Source organism: Epinephelus lanceolatus, chromosome 3, assembly GCF_041903045.1.
Source record: "Epinephelus lanceolatus isolate andai-2023 chromosome 3, ASM4190304v1, whole genome shotgun sequence".
Classification (NCBI taxonomy): domain Eukaryota; kingdom Metazoa; phylum Chordata; class Actinopteri; order Perciformes; family Serranidae; genus Epinephelus; species Epinephelus lanceolatus.
In genome coordinates, this window is record NC_135736.1 from 44228256 (window position 1) to 44252275 (window position 24020).

The following is a 24020-nucleotide window of genomic DNA, read 5'->3' on the forward strand; positions in this document are numbered from 1 at the left end:
ATTCTAAATTTTGAGAAAGCTTCTCATTATAGATACTAAGTCATTGTTTTGGTTTCTCATTAATTTAACAATTTTGAGGTAGGGTCCTAAATAAGTAATTATTTAGATAGATCAAGTCATTATTTTGAGGAAGTTTTTTCAATATAATAACTTATTTATCCCAAAATAATTACTTAACCAGGATCCAATCTCAAAATGACTTTGTATCTCAAAATAATGACTAACTTAGTTTATAGATCAGCTGACATGAAAATTATTGATGAAAATAACAGATTTGGTACTGAATTCATTTCATTCATTTAATTTATCACACTCACTGCCAAATATTTACTGCTTCCTGTTTCTCAAACATGAAGATGTTCCCCTGCCTTAACTTATCAATTTTGTTTTACCATTAATGATTAATTGATTATTAGGAAATTAATAGATTAGTGATGATGGAAAAATATTACCTGCAGAGCTATAATACCATATATAAAATTCCAAATACTCTCTTCCAAAAATGTAAAGTATGTTCTGCTATCAACAGCATGTTTTATGAGAGTAATATTTATTAATTTATTGAATTGGCAAAATATTATTAAAATATATTTATTTATAATATCTTTAAATATAGTTTATATACTTTTTTTTTTGTTGTTGTTTTGCCAATCCAATAAATAAATAATAAATAATAATCCAATAAGTTGTTTCCAGTCAGTGCTGCCTGACAGTCCCAACTGAGGGAACAAAAGTCCCGTGAATGCTCCTGAGGAAGTCTCGTCACGTGACCTCAGCCAACGTAAACAGATGTCATATGATTTGCGGCTGACTTTCCAACATGGCGGCCAGGAAGCAGCAGTTTGCTGTTGCTCTTCTCTTCATCCTCGGTGGAGTTTTAAGTTTTCCTGTCGGGCAGGAGACCAAACAGTCTGTCACGTGCGGATATGAGGTCAGCTGCGTTACTGCTCTGCTCTTTCATGACTGTATTATTTTTATGTGTTTGACATGAGTAGTTTGCTAAAGCTGAAGGTGATTCCAGCTACTTTCACTTTCACTCATCTTCCTTTTACGTCTTGTTAGTTAGTTTGTATGTATGAGGAAGTGTGGTTATATTGAGAATATACATTAAAAAGAGGGTTTATTTCTTCTTATATGTCTGAATATTGTGTGTCCTCTGACCCTGTGCCTTCATTATCAGTAGTGTAGCAGTCCAGTGTTGTAGATGTGTCCTTCCTTAGTGTGTATTTGTGTGTGTGCAGTCATGTCATGCCACCAAACCCAACATGCTGAATGTCCACCTGGTCCCTCACACACACGATGACGTCGGCTGGCTCAAGACTGTAGACCAGTACTACTATGGAGGTCAGTGTCTCACAGACACACACACACACACACACACACACACACACTGAATATACCTCCCACTCACACATTCTTGTGCAGGTACTTCCCCTCTCTTTTCAAAATACAGGAAGCTAACCTTATATTTAGAACATGCAAAGTAACAATCTCTCTTTTACATGCTTACAGTTGATAAATTAAAAACCCTACGTAACAAATGGTCTGTTGGCTAAAATGTAATACATGCAGTGCTAACTTGTGCTGCAGAGACATAGTGTGTAAACTTAATTAATTAAGACTTGTTATTATATTGCATGCCAAGTTTATAGTTCTAAATCAAATGGTTATAACCATCCACACATGTATCTTGGTTTCAAAATGTCTCATTTACTTCTGCCTGTATAGAAAATTTAAAGGAACAGTGTTTAAGATTTAGGGGGATTTAGTGGCATCTAGTGGTGAAGCTTGCAAATTGCAACCAGCTGAAGCTTCTCCCAGTTAGAATTCCTTCAGTGTACATTGTTCACTTATCTGCAGAGGCCTTTTCCTCTGTAGACAAACAAAACCAGGTGATTAAAACCTGTAAAAACACTGAGTAAATCATTTTCACAATATAAATATATAAAAATATGAGCCCCTGCTAATGTGTACTCACCTTTTTTCTCTGATAACTAAAAATTCATATGTTCAGGAGGTTTCTACTGGGAGCCGAATTATCCACAGAGCTTTCTTCCTCTCCAAACCAAACGGACCTGTTGATTTATACCATTAAAAACACTGATTAAAGCAGTTTCACGTTACAAATCACTGTTTCTCCAGGGTAGTTTGGCTTATTGGAGACAGGCTGCTAGCACCTGCTAATGTGTGCTCACCTTTTTTCTGGGATAACTTAAGATCCAGACATTGAGGATGTTTTTACCGGGAGCTGGTTCATCCACAGAGGTCTCCAGATTAAAAGATTAAAAAAAAAAAAAGTTTTTCTGACACTGCTGGTTATGGAGGGGCTGCTAACTACAGTGGTCAGCACGAAAACATGAATGGCTTTATCTAGAGCCAGTGTTTGGTTTGTCCATTCTGGGCTACTGGAGAAACATGGCAGTGCAGCACGGTGATCTCCATAGACAAGGACCCGCTCCCTATGTAGGTATGAATGGGTCATTCTTAGGTAATGAAAACACAACAATTCTCATTCTCAGGTGATCACACACTAAAGAATACATATTTTAAGATACTATATTCCATTCTTGCTGATATATCCATGTAGATCCTACACCCTGGACCTTTAATACATGAGTCAGCAGAGCTACATTGTGCTGCAGTGACATCTGCCTGTAGAGCAAATTTAAACTGCTCCACTTTTTTTTAAAACAGGTGTTTTATAATGGTTGTCATGTTAACAGTCTGTCTCCTCAGTTGGATGAATAATAGAGTGTTGGACATTATCTCATCAGCCCTCTCATGACCATTGTATGCCCTGTCATAACATGCCTTCTGTCAGTTGTCATCTGAATCAGATTTATTGCCAAGTAGGTTTTCACATAAAAGGAATCAACCTCAGTGATTAGGTACAGAACAATGAACAAGAAAAACAACACTTGCTCCACTGCAAACACTTAAAAACAAACACTGAAGACGCTGGACAACAAACTGCCAAAGTTACCATCCTTGTACCATCATTCAGAAGTGTAATCTCCTGACCTTTGACAGCCTTATGTGCCGTGCCGATGTTAGTTTAGTGATCAATAATCTGGTTCCTCCCCCATTAAAAGAGAACATATCACTGCACTCAACAGAGGTGACTGTGCTATACAGCGCAGATCTGCTAAGTCTGGCAGATCAGCCCTCTGTCTTAGAGCACTGAACTTTTTGAGCTCAGTACAAAGTTACATCAGAGTGCGGCAGCTTTACTGATTTTAAATTCAAGATAAAATCATGGCTAAAATCAACCGAATCATGTACAGACCAGCTTTAAATGCAAACACTGAGTGTGTTTTAAAGGTTCAGTGTGTAGGATTTAGGGGGGTATTGGCAGACATGTACTGTAATATAAAAAGTGTGTTTTCTTTAGTGTAAAATCACCTGAAAATAAGAATCATTGTGTTTTTATAACCTTGGAATGAGCTGTTTATATCTACATAAGAACGCTGGTCCTCGTTTATGGAGATCACAATGTTGCACCACCATGTTTCTACAGTAGCCCAGAGCAGACAAACCAAACACTAGCTCCAGATAGGGTCATTTGTGTTTTTGCGTCTTCACGTCGGCCGCTGTAGTTAGCATCCCCTCTGGGATGAGCTGAACAGTGTTGGAAAAACTACTGTTTTTAACGTGAAATTGCTTTATTCAGTGTTTATAGCAATTTAAAACAACAGGCCCGTTTGTTTTGGAGAGGAAGAGACCTCTGCAGATAATTCGGCTCCTGATAAAAACTTACCACAAACTTAAATTATCAGAGAAAAAAGGTTGGTACACATTCGCAGGTGCTGGGCTAATGGCCTGTCTGTGATTAACAGAACAGCATATCTCTGTGGATAATTCAGCTTCTGCTAGAAACCACTTGAAAAATGAACACTAAAAAAATCCTTGCCAGTAGTTAATGCTTGGAGCACATGAGAAGTTTCAGCTGGTTGCAGTCCACAATCTTTACCACTAGATGTAACTAAATCCTACAGACTGCTCCTTTATGTTGTAAAATCTTGCTGTTGCTGATGTTGTCGCTTTAAAGTGAATATGTACTGTCTTCTCTAGTTTCATTTTTCTTAACGTAAGTATTATTTTTTGTTTCCTGCCCATCGACTACAGATGTTAATTAGGTTATAGCTCACTAGTGCAGCTAAGAAACAGTAGATTGTCCCTGTCAGAGAAAACAAATCAATAAAGTGAGAGAAAAGAAAAAGTAAAAACAAGTACTGCAATAGTCAAACATCATGAAAGAAATAAAATAAAAAAATGTCCTTAAAAATATGTAATATCTGTTTTTTAAATGTAAACGCTCTACAAAAAGAGGATGCAAATGTGCAATTTACAAAGTTAATAATCCCAAATTTTGTGTTACTATAAAGTCAGATGTGGAGACTTTACAATGTCTGTTGCCTGTGGATCGGGAGTCCCTGACAAGAGATCTTGCCCCTGTGTAGGGTCTCAGGTCTTATTGTTGCGGCCAGCTGCTGTCCTCATAAACTAACACTGCAGTAACAGTTTTATAGTTTTAGTGCATCACATGTCTTTTTATAGTGAGAGCGGCCGTGTGTTCTGCAGGTGACCATCATATTTTACTGACCTGTGTGTGGGTATGTTAGCAGAGATATTATATGGATAGATAGTGTGTATATGTGCATGAACACAAACTTTGATCCATTTTTAAGTGTAAGCACAGAGGTTTGAATTTAAGGTTAAAACAAGTAAAAATAATGTTCAGATATTTTTCAGTATTTTTCAATTTTGTTGTTGCCATAAAAGCAGCTGTATTCTGGTGTTTTTACTTCAACTTAAAAAATGTTGGTTATTATTTTTGAGTAAATATATTTCAAAGATTTTTTTGTCACTCATCGCAGTGGCTAAATCCATACACTGTCACTTTTGTCTTCCATCTATGCATATGTGTGTGAATCTGTGTGTAGATCGTAACAACATCCAGCATGCCGGGGTGCAGTACATCCTGGACTCAGTGGTGGATCAGCTGTTGAAGAATCCTGACAGGAGGTTCATCTACGTGGAGACGGCGTTCTTCTACCGCTGGTGGAAACAGCAGAGCTCCAGCATGCAGCAGACAGTCAAACAGCTGGTGAATGAAGGTACGGGAACCAACACAACCACACATTTACATCTACACTGGAGGGGTTTCATAACCTTCTGAACACTCCCCTCGCCGTTCCTCCAGGTCGTCTGGAGTTTGTGAATGGCGGCTGGTGTATGAGTGACGAGGCCACCACCCACTACAGCGCCGTCATCGACCAGATGACCGTGGGCCTGAGGTTCCTCAATGAGACTTTTGGGCCTTGTGGTCGTCCCCGTGTCGCCTGGCACATCGACCCCTTCGGTCACGCCCGAGAACACGCCTCCATGTTTGCACAGGTAATTCATCTCAAAGGAATAGTTCAACATTTTAGGAAATACGCAATTATAATTATAATTATTGATTAATCATCAGACGATATTTATTATATTATTTATATATTTTGAGTTTAGGACAGGGTCTATACCATCCTAACTTAGGATTCCTAACTTCGGAAATCCCTGATTTTGGATGGTTCTGTAACAGCTAAATTACTATCCTAAGACAACATATGATTTGTTCCTAAATGCAGTTTGGATACATGTTTCTGTAATACCAAAAATCCTAAATGCCAACCTAAATTGAGATAAGATAGGATTTCCGTCATAGGAGGTTTGTGTTAGGCCCCTGTTGTTTGTGTGTGGTTGCCAGGCAACCAGCGGAGACTTTAAGAACACTTTGGTTTAAATAAACAAGATGTAATCTGTTAATTGGTGAGTTTTAAAGGTGCTGGTAGGCGAAGTTTGTTGCTTTTAGACAGAGCCAGGCTAACCGTTTCTCCTTGGTTTATGCTGATCCAAGCTAACCAGCTGCTGGCTGTAGCTTCATATTTTCTGTACAGACCACAGAGTGGCATCAATCTTCTCACTTAATAAGCTTATTTCCTAAAATGACACTTATTCCTTTAAATTATTGGCCCAGACACACCAAACTGACATCAACGACAAGCGGCAACAAGGCCGACTGTTGCGCCACCTCACATGGCCTGTGTCTCTACCGAAAAGTTGCACTTGAGCACACTGTAAAGTCTACAGCCAAGAGGCAGCTAGCATGTACGTTCTGAGCCTGCGTAAGAGGAGATAACTCTCCACACCAGCAGGTGGCGGTAGCCTGAATTTGTCATTCAAAGAGGGATGACATTTTTTTGTAGGCTGACATGGAAGTTAGCTTCACTGTGGTTCTCTGGTCAAAAAGCAGATGGCATTTTCCCAATGGATGGTGGATTATTGCAGAAAAGAAGCTCTGCGGAAAACAAACATTTATGATACTTCAACGTTTTGTTCAGAAAGATAATCTTCACAAATGAACACCACCTTTATAATTTTTGAAGCATAAGTACAATCTCCAGAAGTAATAAACTAATGTAAGGCTATAAACGAACTACACCACAGTCGCATCACTTTAAGGCGCCATCACAATGAGGCAGTGATGCCGTGTTTGGCGTGATGACGTTCTGTAGGCTCATTTAGCCTTTTTCAAGACATGTAAAAACTTCACAAGTGGGTTATTTACTGACGTAATTTATGTTGTAGAACCAATTATGAAAGTCACCTAAGCTTGTGTGAATCACAGACCTTATTTCAGGCGTCTAACCAAAAACCAATTGACTTTAAGACAAGGGAACAAATGCTAACTTATTTCTGGGTTTTAGGACACACTCCTGCACATCTGTCTCGACTTAAGATGTATGTTTGATTTCCTCACTTGTGTCACTCTTCTTTACCACTGAGCTGAACTTCCAATCAGAGTCATTTCACTCACTGACGGGCTCCACGGTCTCTGACACTGACTCAACATGTGAATCGTCTGAAAAAAGCAGACAAGGACCAACTTGTGGCAAAAACTAGGGTGACAGACACTCATTGACAGCACGTGAGTCGGCTTGGTGTGTCAGGGTCCTAAGACATGTCTGTCCATGGCTTCAGCCTGCAGCCACCCAGTTAAACGTCTCTGAGCTTAAGACTAACTGTTACCTGTGTGTCTTTCTTCAGATGGGGTATGACGGCTTCTTCTTTGGTCGTCTGGACTACCAGGACCGTGCTCGCAGGATGGGGGCGAAGGAGCAGGAGCTTCTGTGGAGGGCCTCTGACAGCCTCACAGCCCCCATGGCTGACCTCTTCACCGGTAACAAAACTCCCACACATGCACAAATACATCTCCTTAAAGGGCCAGTTTACTCAGTTTATAAAAAGAAATATTTCTTCACATGGGGTGCATGACCAGGGGCAGGGTGTTTTTTGGAATTTAATCTTTGCCCTTTACCCCCCCTACACACACACACAACAGGGATCCTTCCCAATGGGTACAACCCTCCTGAGGGCTTCTGCTGGGACCAGTCCTGTGATGACGCACCAATCAGAGACGACCCTGACCTGGAGGACTATAATGTTGATGACGTGGTGAAGCGCTTTCTCGCCATCGCTAACAGTCAGGTATCTCCCTCTTAATTAAGTACATAAGCTTGTGTAGAAAACAGCTTCACATGTTTTTGTTGCTTTTTAGAAACCACTAATTCGTCTAATGTTTTTCCTCTCTCAGGCCTCGGTTTATAAGTCCAATCATATTATCATGACCATGGGCTCAGACTTCCAGTATGAGAATGCCAACCTGTGGTACAAGAACCTGGACAAGCTGATCCACTACGTCAACGCCCAGCAGGCAAATGGCGTCAAAGTCAACGTCCTCTATTCGACCCCGTCCTGTTACCTCCAGGAGCTGCACAGAGCAAACCTCACCTGGTAACATGAGCTATGAATTCGCTTTTTGGAGTAATGGTGCCAGAATTATATCCACAATGACACCATAAAGAGCTGTCTTGTGTGTTTTCTGCTGCAACTCCATTCTCTTTTTAACCCAGGGCTTTGAAGACGGACGATTTCTTCCCCTATGCGGACGACGCTCATGACTTCTGGACCGGCTACTTTACCAGCCGACCAGCGCTGAAGCGTTATGAGAGGATCAGCAACAGCAACCTGCAGGTAGTTTGAGGTTCACTCTTGGAGTTCAAACCTGGTTTAATTTTAATGTAAAGCTAAAATCCAATTACTTTCCTTACAATGAAAGTTAACAGAGCATCAAGTACCACATATGGGAAGCAGCTTTACTCTGCTCTGGTTGGTGTGCAAAGAAAATGTCATCAGTAGAGGCCATTTAAAGACACTTCTTACTCTTTTTTTGTAGTTAGCATGTTAAATGGGTAGTTTGTATTATTTGAAGTTGTGTGAGGTGCTTATCCATAGTCAGTGTATTACATATAGTAAATGGTGGTGGCATGCTTCCGGTTTGTAAAAGCAGACACAAGTACTGCCACAGAAGCTAAGTGATGTACTGCTGTGGACTGGGGGTTGCAAAATGTTTTTTAGCCACAGAGAAAATTCAACATCAGTTGAAGTGTGCGCAATGTTGAGAATATTTCCACAGCTATACCTCACCATAAAAACAGTTAATGGCTTTAGTTCCCCATTGACAGTCATTTTAGCTCATTGGACATGGGAGCAGCTGGTCTACCACTGCTTCAATCTAGGGTTCCAACGATATGAGATTTTCACAGTACAATAACCGTCCTAGAAAATATTGCGGTTTCAGGGTATCGCTGTATTACAGGATTATTATTATTATAATTATTATTATTATTATTATTATAAGTCAAAATGACCCTTAAAGGTATGACAACAGAAGGGTTATTTTTAGCTGAACAAATGTTTTATTACTATAAAAAAGTTTGTGTATAAAAGTCTCCCTTTTGAAAATAACTAAAATAAAATTAAGATGGTCTGTCTAGTTACATTTGTTTGATATCATAGATAAGTAAATGTACACGATATGATAACCGTCAACTTTGATATCACGGGTTACTTAAAAACTGATATACCAGCAGCTCCTGTGTTCAGCGATATTAAATTACCATTTTTGTCAAAGGAGTCTGGCTTAGAAGAGAGCAATATAACAGCTTCAGTTCCTTGTTGGAAATCACTGTCTGACAGAAAGGTAAAACTGTGACAGTATTCTAAATATAACACTCACTTAAACTGATACTGATTCTTTTTAAGTGGCTAAAATAGGTTTTGTTGGCGACCCCTCCACAACACTTCATTGCTTAGCTTCCTTGTCGGATTTTAGCCTGCTTCTCCAAACTGGGGACGTGCTAACCGTGTTTACTGTGTGTAATACACTGTCTAAGGATACCCTGTACTACCGGCCGCACTGTCCCTTTAATATGCTCACCTACAGCTTGTAGACTAACATGCTGACAGTATAGTTTGACACCCTGTGTCAGTGAGCTCTGTAGTATTCAAACCTAAATACATTATGGCTGTTTCAAGACAGTTGATCAGAATATGTTTTGATGAGCTCACTCAAAACAAACAACCTCACATACCTCCCATGTCCTCCTCCTGAGGACATGAAAGTACATAAAGTAATGATGATGAATAATTAAAACAAGTATCACAACCAGCTATGATGTATACCATTGTGTAGAGACAGGAATAATAGCAGCACATCAATGATTTAAGAGATAAAGTGCTGTTTCAGACGGCAGCTGTCGTAGTTCAGATTCTTTCAGTCGTCTAAAAGAAGACAAAGCAGGCTGAGAGCAGCCATGAAGAATAGTGTGTTCCTTTTTTCTGCAGATTTCAGTAAGGGATAGCAGCTTCTGGCCTGTGATTTTTCACTGTTATTAGCACGCTGTCGTGATATGTTAGCTTTAATCTCAAGGTGCAGTCGAGGGATTCTGTAAAGGTTATCCTTTCAGACAAATCCAGACAACTGCACCGCACCAAACTCCCTTTTTTCCCCCATGTTGACTTGTTGACAGTCGTCTGATTAATGTCATATTACTCCATCTGTACTCTGGTGAAGAGCTCTGCAGACTGTTGTAACTGTGCGGCTTTGTTTTGTTCCAGACGTGTAACCAGCTGGAGGTACTCGGTGGTCCCGTCTCCAGGAAGGGACCCTTTGGGCAGGGCGACAGTCAGACCATGAGTGAGAGTTTGTTACATTACTTCTTACTGTAAAAAAAACAACACTGGTGACATCTGGCTGATGATGACAGAAGCCTTTGTGCTTCCATCTTGTGGTCACATTTATACCACAGGGAGAAAAGTTCTCGCCAAATGCCAAGTCACTAATGGCTCACTAAGTCACCACATATGGCCTGTCATATTTCTCAGTGTCACAGTGGTCTTAACATTAAAAAATATAATGGGAGACCAGACAGAGGACTGACTGACATGTACTTGTTTTGGTTCTCATTGTCAGAGAAAGCCATGGCGGTGGCTCAGCACCATGACGCAGTGTCGGGCACAGAGAAGCAACATGTAGCAAACGACTACGCCAGGAGGCTCGCTAACGGCTGGCAACACTGTCAGGTACTTTACGCTGCACACAGGATCTTGTTGCTCAGCATAATCTCTATATTTATGTGCTCATATTGTGAGCTAATGTGGAACTGCTTTTGCGGTAGAGTCTTTGTATTGTCTGCACAGGAACACAACACACACAAAACTGTTTATTTGGATCAGCTGTAAATGCTTATTATGGGGCTTATCAAGCCTACTGGAGATGCTACTTTCTACGAAGCCCTTTGTCAAGCTGACACCATTTTGCATGTCCTTTTTTTTTTTTTTAGCTTTTTTAAGAGTTCTAACTTTGACTTGTCTCTCAGGTTCTGGTCAGTAACAGTCTGGCCGCTCTGAGTGGCTCGACTGCTGAGCGAGTCTACTGTGACAACCTCAACATCAGTGTGTGTCCTCTCACCGAGTCCAGCAAAAAGGTGACACACACACACACATATAAAAAAAGCTTCACTTACTGTTATTGTGGGGGCCCCTTTTTTAGTAGGATTAACTCCATGACCTCTTACCAAACCACCCATAACTTTCTGAATCTAACCGTAAAGGGGAACACCTCCTAAAATAAGAATTTTGATATGTTATTTCGATGACCTTGGAAAGTTTAATCAGTATTGAGTAACGTGTATGAATTTTGAAAATGGGTGCAGTCCCCCTTTGACATGACCTCATTCTTACCATAAAACCATTAAACCAAGTCTTAGATCAAGACTGTCAGTGAATTAATAAATAAACATTCACCTTAAATTGAAAATACTTTTACCGTGTGTAAATATAAACTATAAAGTATCTAAACTTATAAACATATTAATCTGTGCTGTTATTGGACAATGCTCAATCTCACCCCTCTCTCTCTCTCTGTCTCTCAATCTCTCAGTTTTCAGTCAATGTGTACAACCCTCTCGCCCGTCCCGTCACTTGGCCGGTTAGGCTGCCGGTGAATGGAACGGCATACGTCATATCAGACGCTGAAGGCAGATCTGTGGACTGCCAGGTCAGTGTGTGTGTGTGTGTGTGTGTGTGTTTGTGTGGCAGTATTAACAGACAACAAACTTTGCAGTTGTCAGACATATGATGGAGATGATACTGATCAGGGCTGCAACTAGCAGTTTTTTTCGTTGTCGATTAATCTGTCGTTTATTTTCTCAGTTAATCAGTTAGTTCTTTAGTGTTCTCCAAAACCCAAGATGACTTCCTCAAAGATATTATCTTCATTCGAAAACTCCAGAAGAAGCTTAAAATGTGCGGCTCAGACCTAGTTTTTGAGTTGACAGGTTTTTATAAAATAATGTGTAGGTCCTAAATTTAGATTACCCTGTTTAGCCAATACCCTGCAGCTGTGGTGTGTGTTTCTTCTTTTGTCTTAAGACTTTAAAGCATTTTTTGAGACCTTGTCACACTGGAAATGTGAACCAAAAAGCATATTAAGATAACAGCTTCTCTGTGTCTCTGTTCCAGGTGGTTGCAGTCTCCACAGCCACTCGGGAGGTGAGGAGGAACCGAGGCTACGCTGTCAACGAGCTGGTGTTCCAGGTGCAGGCTCCTCCTCTGGGCTTCACCACCTATTCTGTGTCCCAGCTTCAGGACGGGCCTCCACCTGCCTCCACACAGCGCCGCACGCCCACAGCCATCCAGAACAAGGTCTCACCACAGCATCACACTTCCTTTGTGCTGCACAGTGAGAATTTAGAACACAATGCTTCACAGAAAGGAAAACAAACAGCATGATTTATATTTATTGTTTGTATTCTCTTCTGAAAACTGAGTGTGTTATGTGTCCACATGCTCCAGTACCTAAAAGTGACCTTTGACCCTGACACCGGCCTCTTGAGCAGCCTCAGCAACCTGGAGACCAAACAGACCATCCAACTGACACAGAACTTCTACTGGTGAGTGTCTCTGATAGAAGCACACACACCTGAATACAATGAGCCGCTTCATGTTTGAACCCTTTAGATGAAAGAGGACTTCCCTGTTGTTTGACACATGCTTTTTATGTGTGTGTTTGTGTGTGTTGTATGTTCCAGGTACAACGCCAGTGACGGTAACAACTTAATGAGTATCCAGCCTTCAGGTGCCTACATATTCAGACCCAACTCCTCCACACCTTTCATCATCAGCAAGACAGCCGTAACGGAGAGCATTCAGGTAGACGGCGAGCAGCATCACAGCTACGTTCAGCTTTATCTTATGACGCTGTCTCATTTATATTACTATATTTAGTCTAAATCAAAATGTTAGATTTAATTAAAAAGGGACATTTAATTGAATTGAGTTTGTAGGGTTTTTTTAAACATCTGTGTATTATATTTATTTGTATTGATAGAAGAGAGTCAGCTGATAGATCACATGATTCCTATCTATGCAACCAATTGGCAAATCTCATTCAGGGCGCCCTATTTAAACTGCTCTGGCCTGCCTACTGTTGCTGCTTCCTCTGCAAGCTGCTTTGCAACCTGCCTCCACCCCAGCTCCTCCTTTTCATGTTGTGTCTGACTGTTGAGTGTCATTTCTGTTTGTCATGATGCTGCTCTGTTTTGTTCCCGGGGGGTCTTTGCTGTTGCTCTCCCTGCCTTGGCTTTCCATGTAGGCACATGGAAGGGCAGAGAGGTGCGCTCTCTGCCTTAAGGCTTTTTGCGTAAGCGTGTGGAAGGGCAGAGAGGTGTGCTCTCTCTGCCTTAAGGTTTTTTGCCTAAGTGTGTGGAAGGGCAGAGAAGTGTGCTCTCTCTGCCTTAAGGCTTTTTGCTTAAGCGTGTGGAAGGGCAGAGAGGTGTGCTCTCTCTGCCTTAAGGCTTTTTGCATAAGCGTGTGGAAGGGCAGAGAGGTGTGCTCTCTCTGCCTTAAGGCTTTTTGCATAAGCGTGTGGAAGGGCAGAGAGGTGTGCTCTCTCTGCCTTAAGGCTTTTTGTGTAAGCATGTGGAAGGGCAGTGAGGTGTGCTCTCTCCACCCTATGCTTTCCATGTAGGCACGTGGAAGAGGCTTTCTGTGTAGGCCCGAAGTCAGGCAGAGAGGCCCCAGAACAGAGCCATACCGCCAAATATAATACTGCAAATGGAAATAAAGTTTTCTTTGACTAAAGTGCTCCTGACTGAAATGTAATATTCATGTATATTTGTATCCACCTCCCCTCCCTTCCCTCCAGACCCCCGTGGTGCAGGAGGTGAGGCAGTGGTTTGGTCCTTGGGTGTCTCAGGTGGTTCGTCTCTACAGCGACAGCAGAGCTCTGGAGCTGGAGTGGACCGTTGGGCCGCTGCCTATTGAGTGAGTTTATGTTTATCACATACACAGTTAAGTGATCTGTCTATATGCTGGCATATGTGTAAAGTGGAAGATGCAATATGTAAATGTTTTAAAGGCTGCATTTTTGGGATTTTGACTCTTTTATTTTTGACTTTAATTATTATAACTTCAAGCAAAACATTGCTTAATTCCTCACTCACTCTCTTTATCCATTAGTGATGACCTGGGGAAGGAAGTGATCACTCGTCTGGACACAAGCATCAAAACCTCTGAATATTTCTACACCGATTCCAACGGCAGAGAGGTGCTGCAGAGAAAGTAAGCCAAGGAAATGTTTAAAAAATGTTGAAAATACATTGTCATGAACGTAAAGAGAAAGCTCAGATTTTTTTAAATGGGTGTGTATTTGGTACTTATCCATAGTCAGTGTATTACCTAAAGTAGATGGCGGTCGGCACGCCTCCCGGTTTAAAGAAGCAGGCAGGAGTTTCGATACAGAAGTAATGTACAGCTGTGGACTGGAGCAGCAGCAGATGGTATTTTAGCCACCCTAAAAAAAGAGACTGTAGGAAACTATAAAACTGTGCTAGAATAAAAAAATCTAACAAGATTGACATATTTGGATTTTAATGAAAAACAAAAACAGTACTGTTGAGTGACAGCATGTAAAGAAGCTCTGATATGTGTTTATTGTTTTGTCCTGAAGGAAAGATTTCAGACCCACCTGGAAACTCAGACAGTCGGAGCCCATTGCTGGAAACTACTACCCCATCAACTCCCGCGCTTTCATCAAGGTGTGTGTGTGTGTGTGTGTGTGTGAGTTTGTGTCTGAAATAATCCACCTCTTACCAAGCAAACAGACCAGATGAAAATTTGACAATGAGCAGTTGTTCCCAATTTTTTCCTTAGGGGACTCCGCGTCATGGCAGATTTTACGGCTATTTCATATTATTTTCAGTGCATAACAGCAGAGAACAACTGATAAACTGTACAATAACTGCAGGAAGTTTGTGTAAAACGAGTGATTTGGATGAATTTTGAGTGAATATTACATCAGAGGTGAGTTTTCCTGATATTCTTAGTAACTTTTTCCTCAGATTCTCTGTCCGTATTATTTATATTTATATTTAAAATTTTGAACAATCAGACATACTTAGTAGGCCTCTTGTTTGACAAATTCATTGTTTTCTTTTGCCTGACTCTTGACCATTGTTCTGTTTGTTCTTAGGTTAATTTAACAGCGTACTTTTCTAATGCAGGATGAGGCTGTTTAGCAAAGAGTAAAGGCTCTATGAATATATCTTGTGTTCAGGTCTTCACCAGGCCCTTATCCTTAGAGAAGTTTATATTTTAATAATAATCTAAATTTTCATTTTTTTATTTTTTTTAACCCTCTTAAAATTAAGAAGGCGTCACAACGCCCCCTGTAAAGCAGGGTTGGGACCCCAAGGTTGGTTTGAAACCAGGTCTTTATAGATTGTCTGAAGTACATTTTGCACTTTATTTCTGGATGTTTGAGGTTTTCTAATGAAAGATTGTTTGCCTTACTCCTCACCGTACTAATTTTTGATGTGTGTGTTTTCAGGATGAGGACGACCAACTCACTGTGGTGACAGATCGCTCCCAAGGAGGAGGCAGCATCCACAACGGCTCTCTGGAAATCATGGTAAGACACACACACACACCTTTCAGTTCTGCTTCACACTGTAGGCTAATCCTTTTCAGGTAGTTCATCCAACACACACTCACTCTGATACACATAAACAAACACACCGTCTCCCCCTCCTCCCCTTCAGCTCCACCGCCGGCTGCTGTACGATGATGTTCGGGGTGTTGCCGAGCCTCTCAATGAGTCCTCTGCAATCTTCCCAGAGGGCCTGGTGGTCCGAGGCCGCCTCCTGCTCTCCCTCGACCGCCCACCCAGTGCGGCTGATGCACACCGCCCTCTGGCCCAGGAGGTGGTACTGCAGCCACTGCTGACGTTCACCGATGGAGATCTGCACCCAAACACTCAACTGGAGGTGAGTGAAGAGGAGTGGTGCAATAAACTGACTGTGTAGCTGCAATACAGATCACCAGGCAACCATGTCGGGTGCCATCTCTGAGGTCATGAGAAGAATTTGCCATATGCAAAAAGGTGTTTGTCTTCACTGGTCAAATCATTTAATATTAAGGAGTAATAATCATGTAAACTCTGATAGATAGATTTGTGTTTTGCTTTTTTATACCCGTGTGACACAAATCGTGTCAACAAGAGCTTGTGACATAAATAAAATGCTAAAAATAGAGCAATTTCCACCGCAGGTCAGTCTACTACCTATTTGGGTCATTGTGTATGTGTTCCAAATCTGTCCTGTTTTGAGCATGTTTGCATTTTCAGACACTGTTTTCATTTCACAAAATCTCAGGAGAGCAGGCTGAGCTGTTGTTGTTCTAAGCTCTCGTTGTACTGACATGTTTTCAGAGCTCATGATTAACAGTGACACGTAGTGTTAACGTCTCAGTAGTAATTAGAGAGACATTATGTCCTGTAATTCATGCAGCATTCCTCAAACAGATCAATCAAAAAACACGTCAGAGCAACTTTTAAATGTTTTATTTAGACAAATGATGTGAATGGGCCATCTGGCTGCAGTTACAGCCTTTCTCTGTCTGTGTGTCTGTCTGTAGTTCTCTGGGCTGCAGGCTGCACTGCCCCCTGCTGTCCACCTGCTCACACTGACACAATGGGACGAAGACTTGGTGCTGCTGAGACTGGAGCATCAGTTCCAGAGCTGGGAGAGCAAAGTCAACTCAGAGCCTGTCACTGTCAACCTGCAGGTCAGTCAGTCAAATAACATCTCATACTTAAATACATTTATGATAAACAAATGCTGAAATGATTAGATCATGATTGTGGACTATGACTGTAGATTATAATACATATCATTACTGGTTTACTATAACTGCTGATTCTATCTCCCTGTCTTGCTTTGTGTCCGTGTAGAAGCTGTTTTCCACTCTGGAGGTGCTGGGCATGTCTGAATTGAACCTGTCAGCCAATCAGTGGAAAGATGAGATGACACGTTTTCAGTGGACACCACAGACAGGTACAGGACACCTTTTATTAACTTTGCCACAGTGGCTCTAAACAGGCTGAAAGTAAATCTGGGCTGGAGGAACAAATAATGAGTGCAGATCATCCCAGATTCAAAGCTTCCAGCTGAAATGTAGAACACCACTGGAACAGAGTTGGGTATCAGTCATCTTTTTTTTGTACCAACAGAAATGCATCCATAGCACCAAGAATCCAAAAGCGTAAAGTCCTCAAAGATGATTCATAATCTTGTTTATTTTTTTATTAGTAAGTTCCTGATTTAAATCTAGATTTTGCTTTTGATGTTTGAGCCATTTCAAGTCATGATTTTTTTGTTGAGTTTGTTTGAACACTATAAATCAATCATTACCAATCTGTCTGACGTTGAATAAGGATGATGGTATACGACATAATTTCTCTCATTTTAATCATACGTGGCCCACTCCACCAGGTTACATTTTGAGCTTACATTTAACTGCGTAAAACTGTGCCCCCCTCACAAGTGTCTCTCAGGTTAGGAATGACAAGTTGTTTTTCATGTGCAGCCCTCAATCATATGCTGGTTTCCTAAATTGGCACTCAGTCATAAAACTCAGAGAACCCCTGCCATAGTATTTCATTTTTTTTTTTAAAAAGAATTATAGTATAACATGTCATGGTAAAGTATGACATTAAGGTAAATCTTAAAAATTGAAAGCATAGTACAGCATGAAAATGTCGTAGAAAAATTCACATTATAGTATGTCGTAAAAAAAAAAGTCATACTTTAGTATGTCAAACAAGTCATAGTATGCTGTGTCATAAAAAGTCACAATTTAGTATATCAAAAAGGATCATAGTATAGTGTTACAAAAACAGGTAATAAAAGTGGTGTAATATGACAAAAAAAGGTTATAGTATAGTAGGCTATGTAAGAAAAAATCATATTATAATATAACAAACTAAGTTCATGGTATAGTGTGTCAAAAAAGGTCACAGTATAGTATGTCGTCCAAATTCCTGAAAAAATGTCATAGTATAGTATGTCATCCAAATTCATGAAAAAGTATAGCATGTCGTCAAAAATCATGAAAAAACCTCATAGTATAGTATGTCATCCAAATTCATGGAAAAAAAGTCATAGTATAATATGTCGTCCAAATTCATGAAAAAAATTTCGTAGTATATGTCATCCAAATTCATGAAAAAAATTTGTACTAGTATGTCGACCAAATTCATGAAAACATTTCATAGTATAGTATGTCGTCAAAAATCATGAAAAAATTTCATAGTATACTATGTCGTCCAAATTCATGAAAAAATTTCATAGTATAGTACGTCATCCAAAATTATGAAAAAACCTCATAGTATAGTATGTCGTCAAAAATCATGAAAAAATTTCATAGTATAGTATGTCGTCCAAATTCATGAAAAAATTTTGTAGTATATAGTATGTCGTCCAAATTCATGAAGAACAGTCATAGTATAGTATGTCGTCCAAATTTATGAAAAACAGTCATATTATAGTATGTCGTCCAAAATCATGATAAAAAGTCATAGTATAGCATGTCGTCCAAAATCATAAAAAAATGTCATAGTATAGTATGTCGTCCAAATTCAGGAAAAAAAGTCATAGTATAGTATGTCGTCCAAAATCATAAAAAAATGTCATAGTATAGTATGTCGTCCAAATTCAGGAAAAAATTTCATAGTATAGTATGTCGTCCAAAATTATGAAAAAAAACTCATAGTATACTATGTCGTCCAAAATTATGAAAAAAGTCATAGTATCATATGTCGTCCAAATTCATGAAAAAAAGTCATAGTATAGTATGTCGTCCAAATTCATGAAAAAAAGTCACAGTATAGTATGTCGTCCAAAATCAACAAAAAAAAAGTCACAGTATAGTATGTCGTCCAAAATCAAGAAAAAAAGTCATAGTATAGTATGTCGTCCAAAATCAAGAAAAAAAGTCATAGTATAGTATGTCGTCCAAATTCATGAAAAAATTTCGTAGTATATTGTATGTTGTACAAATTCGTGAAAAAAAACTCACAGTATAGTATGTTGTCAAAAATTATGAAAAAAACTCATAGTATAGTATTGTCATCCAAATTCAGGAAAAAAACTCATAGTCTAGTACGTCGTCCAAAATTATGAAAAAAACTCAGTATAGTATGTCGTCCAAAATTATGAAAAAAAAGTCATAGTATAGTATGTCGTCCAAATTCATGAAAAAAAGTCACAGAATAGTATGTCGTCCAAATTCAGGAAAAAAAGTCATAGTATCGCATGTCATCGAAAAGCATGAAAAACCTCATAGTATAGTATGTCGTCCAAAATCAAGAAAAAAGTCATAGTATAGCATGTCGTCCAAATACATGAAAAAAGTCATAGTATAGTATGTTGTCCAAATACATGAAAAAAGTCATAGTATAGTATGTCGTCCAAATTCATAAAAAAAAGTCATAGTGTAGTATGTCGTCCAAATTCATGAAAAAATGTCATAGTATAGTATGTCGTCCAGATTAATGAAAAAAGGTCATAATACAGTATGTCAAAAGTCACATTTTTTTCATAAAGAAAAACAGTCATGTGGTAAGGTAATACTTTATTAGTCCCACATTGAGGATATTTGCATCATGACAGCAGCAAAGGGGATAGTGCAATCAGCCAGTATCAGTTTAAAAAAGACATGAGAAGTATGCATCAGTGAAAAACATACATTAGTGTAATAAGTAAACAGTAAAAAAAAAACACCTTTATTCAATTGACAGGCTGATGAATGCTGGACGTATAGGTATAGCACAATTTAGCATATACTCATTTTGCACAGTTGGTATATACTGATATTGAACATGGGACAATTGATGGTCAATACTAAGTTTTTGTATATGTGGTCCGCTGGGAGCAGTGTTGTTTATAAAGTCTGAAAGCAGCAGGATGGACCTGCGGTATCTCTCCTTCACACACTGAGGTTGAAGCAGCCTTCCACTGAAGGAGCTGCCCAGTGCTGTCAGTGTCCTGCATGGGGTGGGACATATTCTCTGGAAGGGATAATAGCTTGGCTGTCATTCTCCTTTGTCTCACCACCTCCACCGCGTCATGAAGCATCCCAGGACAGAGTTGATCTTCTTAAATAGTCTGTTGAATCTCTTCCCATCAGCTGTTCAGATGCTGCTGCCCCAGCATGCTGTTCTGTAGAAGATGGCTGATGCCACCAGAGTCAAAAAACGTCCTCAGGATTTCCCCCTGTACTCCCGAGGACGTAGGATAGTATGTCAAAAAAGTCATAGTGTAGTATGTCTTCCAAAAATGATGAAAAAACACCATAGTATGTACAAAAAAATCATAGTATGTAAAAAAAAAAAAAAAAAAAAAAAGTCAGTATAGTGTATCGTCCAGAAATATGAAAAAACATCATAGTATGTACAAAAAATCATAGTATGTAAAAAAAAAAAAAAAAAAAAAAAAAAAAGTCAGTATAGTGTGTCATCCAGAAATAGGAAAAAACATCATAGTATGGTATTTTGGTCAAAGATCTCGAAAAAACATCTCAGTAAAGTATGTCTTCAAAAATTACAAAAAAAACCCCATCATAATATAGTATGTCCTCCAAAATTATGAAAAAAACTTCATAGTATAGCATGTCATCAAAAATTCTGAAAAAAAGTCATAGTACAGTATGTCGTCAAAAATTCTGAAAAAACAATCATGAATAAAGTCATAGTATAGCATGTCGTCAAAAATTCTGAAAAAAAGTCATAGTATAGTATGTTGTCAAAAATTCTGAAAAAAGTCATAGTATAGCATGTCGTCCAAAATTCTGAAAAAAAGTCATAGTATAGTATAGTATGTCGTCAAAAATTCTGAAAAAAGTCATAGTATAGCATGTCGTCAAAAATTCTGAAAAAAAGTCATAGTATAGTATGTTGTCAAAAATTCTGAAAAAAGTCATAGTATAGCATGTCGTCCAAAATTCTGAAAAAAAGTCATAGTATAGTATGTCGTCAAAAATTCTGAAAAAAGTCATAGTATAGTATGTCGTCAAAAATTCTGAAAAAAAGTCATAGTATAGCATGTCGTCAGATTCTGAAAAAGTCATAGTATAGCATGTCGTCAGATTCTGAAAAAAAGTCATAGTATAGCATGTCGTCAAATTCTGAAAAAAAGTCATAGTATAGTATGTCATCCAAAATTCTGAAAAAAAGTCATAGTATAGTATGTCGTCCAAAATTCTGAAAAAAGTCATAGTATAGTAGGTCGTCCAAAATTCTGAAAAAAAGTCATAGCATAGTATGTCGTCAAAAATTCTGAAAAAAGTCATAGCATAGTATGTCGTCAAAAATTCTGAAAAAAAGTCATAGTATAGCATGTCGTCAGATTCTGAAAAAGTCATAGTATAGCATGTCGTCAGATTCTGAAAAAAAGTCATAGTATAGCATGTCGTCAAATTCTGAAAAAAAGTCATAGTATAGTATGTCATCCAAAATTCTGAAAAAAAGTCATAGTATAGTATGTCGTCCAAAATTCTGAAAAAAGTCATAGTATAGTATGTCGTCCAAAATTCTGAAAAAAGTCAGTATAGCATGTCGTCAAAAATTCTGAAAAAAAAGTCATAGTATAGTATGTCGTCAAAAATTCTGAAAAAAGTCATAGTATAGTATGTCGTCAGAAATTATGAAAAAACAATCATGAAAAAAGTCATAGTATAGTATGTCGTCCAAAATTCTGAAAAAAAGTCATAGTATAGTATGTCATCCAAAATTCTGAAAAAAAGTCATAGTATAGTATGTCGTCCAAAATTCTGAAAAAAGTCATAGTATAGTATGTCGTCCAAAATTCTGAAAAAAGTCAGTATAGCATGTCGTCAAAAATTCTGAAAAAAAAGTCATAGTATAGTATGTCGTCAAAAATTCTGAAAAAAGTCATAGTATAGTATGTCGTCAGAAATTATGAAAAAACAATCATGAAAAAAGTCACAGTATAGTATGTCGTCCAAAATTCTGAAAAAAAGTCATAGCATAGTATGTCGTCCAAAATTCTGAAAAAAAGTCTTAGTATAGTATGTCATCAAAAATTCAGAAAAAAAGTCATAGTATAGTATGTCATCAAAAATCGTGAAAAAAAAGTCAGAATAGTATGTAAAAAATTGTTCATAATATGTCTAAAAAGTCATAGTGAACTTTACAGGCAGAGATCAATTTAGCGCCTGTCAGTAACAGAACAAGTTCCAACCCTGACCATTGACCTCCAGTATGAAAAGGGAAGAGACCAATTCAATTTCAATTTCAATTCAATTTTATTTATAAAGCCCAATATCACAAATCACAATTTGCCTCACAGGGCTTTACAGCATACGACATCCCTCTGTCCTTAAGACCCTCACAGCGGATAAGGAAAAACTCCCCAAAAAAAACCCCTTTAACGGGGAAAAAAAAACGGTAGAAACCTCAGGAAGAGCAACTGAGGAGGGATCCCTCTTCCAGGACGGACAGACGTGCAATAGATGTCGTACAGAACAGATCAGCATAATAAATTAACAGATGAACCTGTACTGGAACTGCAGCTGACTCTCACCAAAATGAACACCAGGCAGCCAAATGTTGGTGAATCTTTCTCATTTGTCAGCTCTCTGGCAGGAAGCTGCTGCTGGTTAGCTGCCAGTCACTGATGGACCACTTGGCTGATGGTTGAGGGCTGTGTTCAGTGTGAGCAGTAGATTGAGGAGAGGAGGGTGAATACAGAAATCCACTGACGCTTTTTAATTCTACGAGGGTGGTAATCACTGCTCCATTACAGCCATCTTAACTATAAAGACTATTTCCCTGCAGGGACCAATCAAGCAGGCAGTGTAATATAATGAGTCATAAATGTATTGTTATGGTTCACAGCTTTAATAGCAAACTGCGGGGTGTTTTAGTGGCTCAGCAAGACTCATTTTGGAAGAGGTAGAATTAATTTGTTTTACTTTGCTGTTGCTGTTTGTAAGGTACGACGCATTTGTAGAAATTATGTCTGTTTTCTGTTCATTTTTACAAGCTGCATTTATTTTTCAGGAGAGAAGCCCCTGCTGAAGACGTTCCATGACCCCTCTGGATGGGAGGTGACCTTGAAGCCAATGGAGATCCGAACCTTCCTCCTCAGGGTCAGCCTCAGTTAGCCAATCACACGCCTTGGTTCGCAGACATTTTGGCGACACAATTTTTAATCTAAGTTCCTGTGGCCTCTCGCTTGGGTTTGATTCCAGCAAGCGAGGACATCTCTATACCAATTTGAAAACATATGAATGTTTAAGAAGGAAGTCAAAGGGCTTCTGTTTACAAAGAACGAGAGGCTGTTCGCACACGGATTGAATTTGGTGTGAACGCAGCGATACGTAACGCTGCCCACATTACTAAATCAACCCTGTGGCCACACATGCCTCGGCTGGGATTCCAGAAACATGTCGAGATGCGGTTTGTTTTACATTTACAGAAAAATAACCCGGATCTAAAGATGTTTTTGGAAACCCAGCTGTGATTTTGAATAGCTGTGAACGTTGAAAGCAAGTCTCTTCCTCACGGCCGTCCAAACATGATTATTTACCACTTACTGACACTGAATGAACGAACATGTTCCTCCTTCGAGACATACGCAGTATGTACAGAATTTGCTTAAGCTGCCTTTGGTACTACAGACACATCAACAGCACCAAATCCTTCTCAAAACTGACCATGGAACATTTTTAGCCCCAAAACTGACTTTTTACCATATTTTTTAGAATTTTTAGCAGATCACAAATCCTTAGAGATTTACTGTCTCCAACAGAACTGGTGCCAACTTGTACCGACTGCCTGATGTGTGCAATTACCTTTGTATTTCTGCCAATGTCTGTATATAGTTTGAACATGATTTTATACTGATTGAGCAGCTGATAATAAAATCTTTTATTCTTGCTTTGTGTTCAACTGTACATCAGTGTTACAGCTACATATCCAAAAACATACTGATGGCCATTTTCTCTTCAAACACGCTTTTAAATTCAACTAAAGTTACGATTTTTGAAGTCCTCCATCACTGGTACCTGCAATGATTGGGCCGCTTGGAAAAATTTCAAACCAGTTTGATTTTAAGCCAAACACTGGACTGGTATACTGAATTGTACCACCAGGTGTCGCACATGACTTATCGATATCTCTTGATTGGAATATAATGAGGCTCCGCTCTGTTGCTGCCTCCACTGTTAGCTTTATGGTGGAACAATGATGCCCCCTCCCCATTAAGTATCTGTAT

The 24020-nt window shown here is 39.1% G+C and overlaps 1 protein-coding gene across 1 annotated transcript; it reads left to right on the forward strand.

The window, feature by feature from the left end:
• Nucleotides 1–772: 772 nt before the first annotated feature.
• man2b1 (mannosidase, alpha, class 2B, member 1) lies at nucleotides 773–23683 on the forward strand. Its single transcript, XM_033624989.2, has 23 exons — nucleotides 773–931; nucleotides 1242–1344; nucleotides 4944–5117; nucleotides 5204–5397; nucleotides 7090–7222; nucleotides 7385–7530; nucleotides 7637–7836; nucleotides 7956–8076; nucleotides 10003–10081; nucleotides 10358–10467; nucleotides 10764–10871; nucleotides 11327–11443; nucleotides 11908–12090; nucleotides 12241–12338; nucleotides 12477–12597; nucleotides 13592–13710; nucleotides 13906–14007; nucleotides 14396–14483; nucleotides 15275–15355; nucleotides 15486–15710; nucleotides 16360–16509; nucleotides 16676–16778; nucleotides 22805–23683. The coding sequence occupies exons 1-23, from the start codon at nucleotides 821–823 to the stop codon at nucleotides 22906–22908; spliced, it is 2970 nt and encodes a 989-aa protein (XP_033480880.2). The 5' UTR covers nucleotides 773–820; the 3' UTR covers nucleotides 22909–23683.
• Nucleotides 23684–24020: the final 337 nt, after the last annotated feature.

Excerpts from the sequence above, each read along its gene's own strand:
- man2b1 (XM_033624989.2), top strand. The coding sequence starts at position 821 with ATGGCGGCCAGGAAGCAGCAGTTTGCTGTTGCTCTTCTCTTCATCCTC. Across the intron at positions 7,531-7,636 it reads TCGCCATCGCTAACAGTCAG|GCCTCGGTTTATAAGTCCAA; the intron begins GTATCTCCCTCT and ends TTCCTCTCTCAG. Across the intron at positions 14,008-14,395 it reads AGAGAGGTGCTGCAGAGAAA|GAAAGATTTCAGACCCACCT; the intron begins GTAAGCCAAGGA and ends TTTGTCCTGAAG.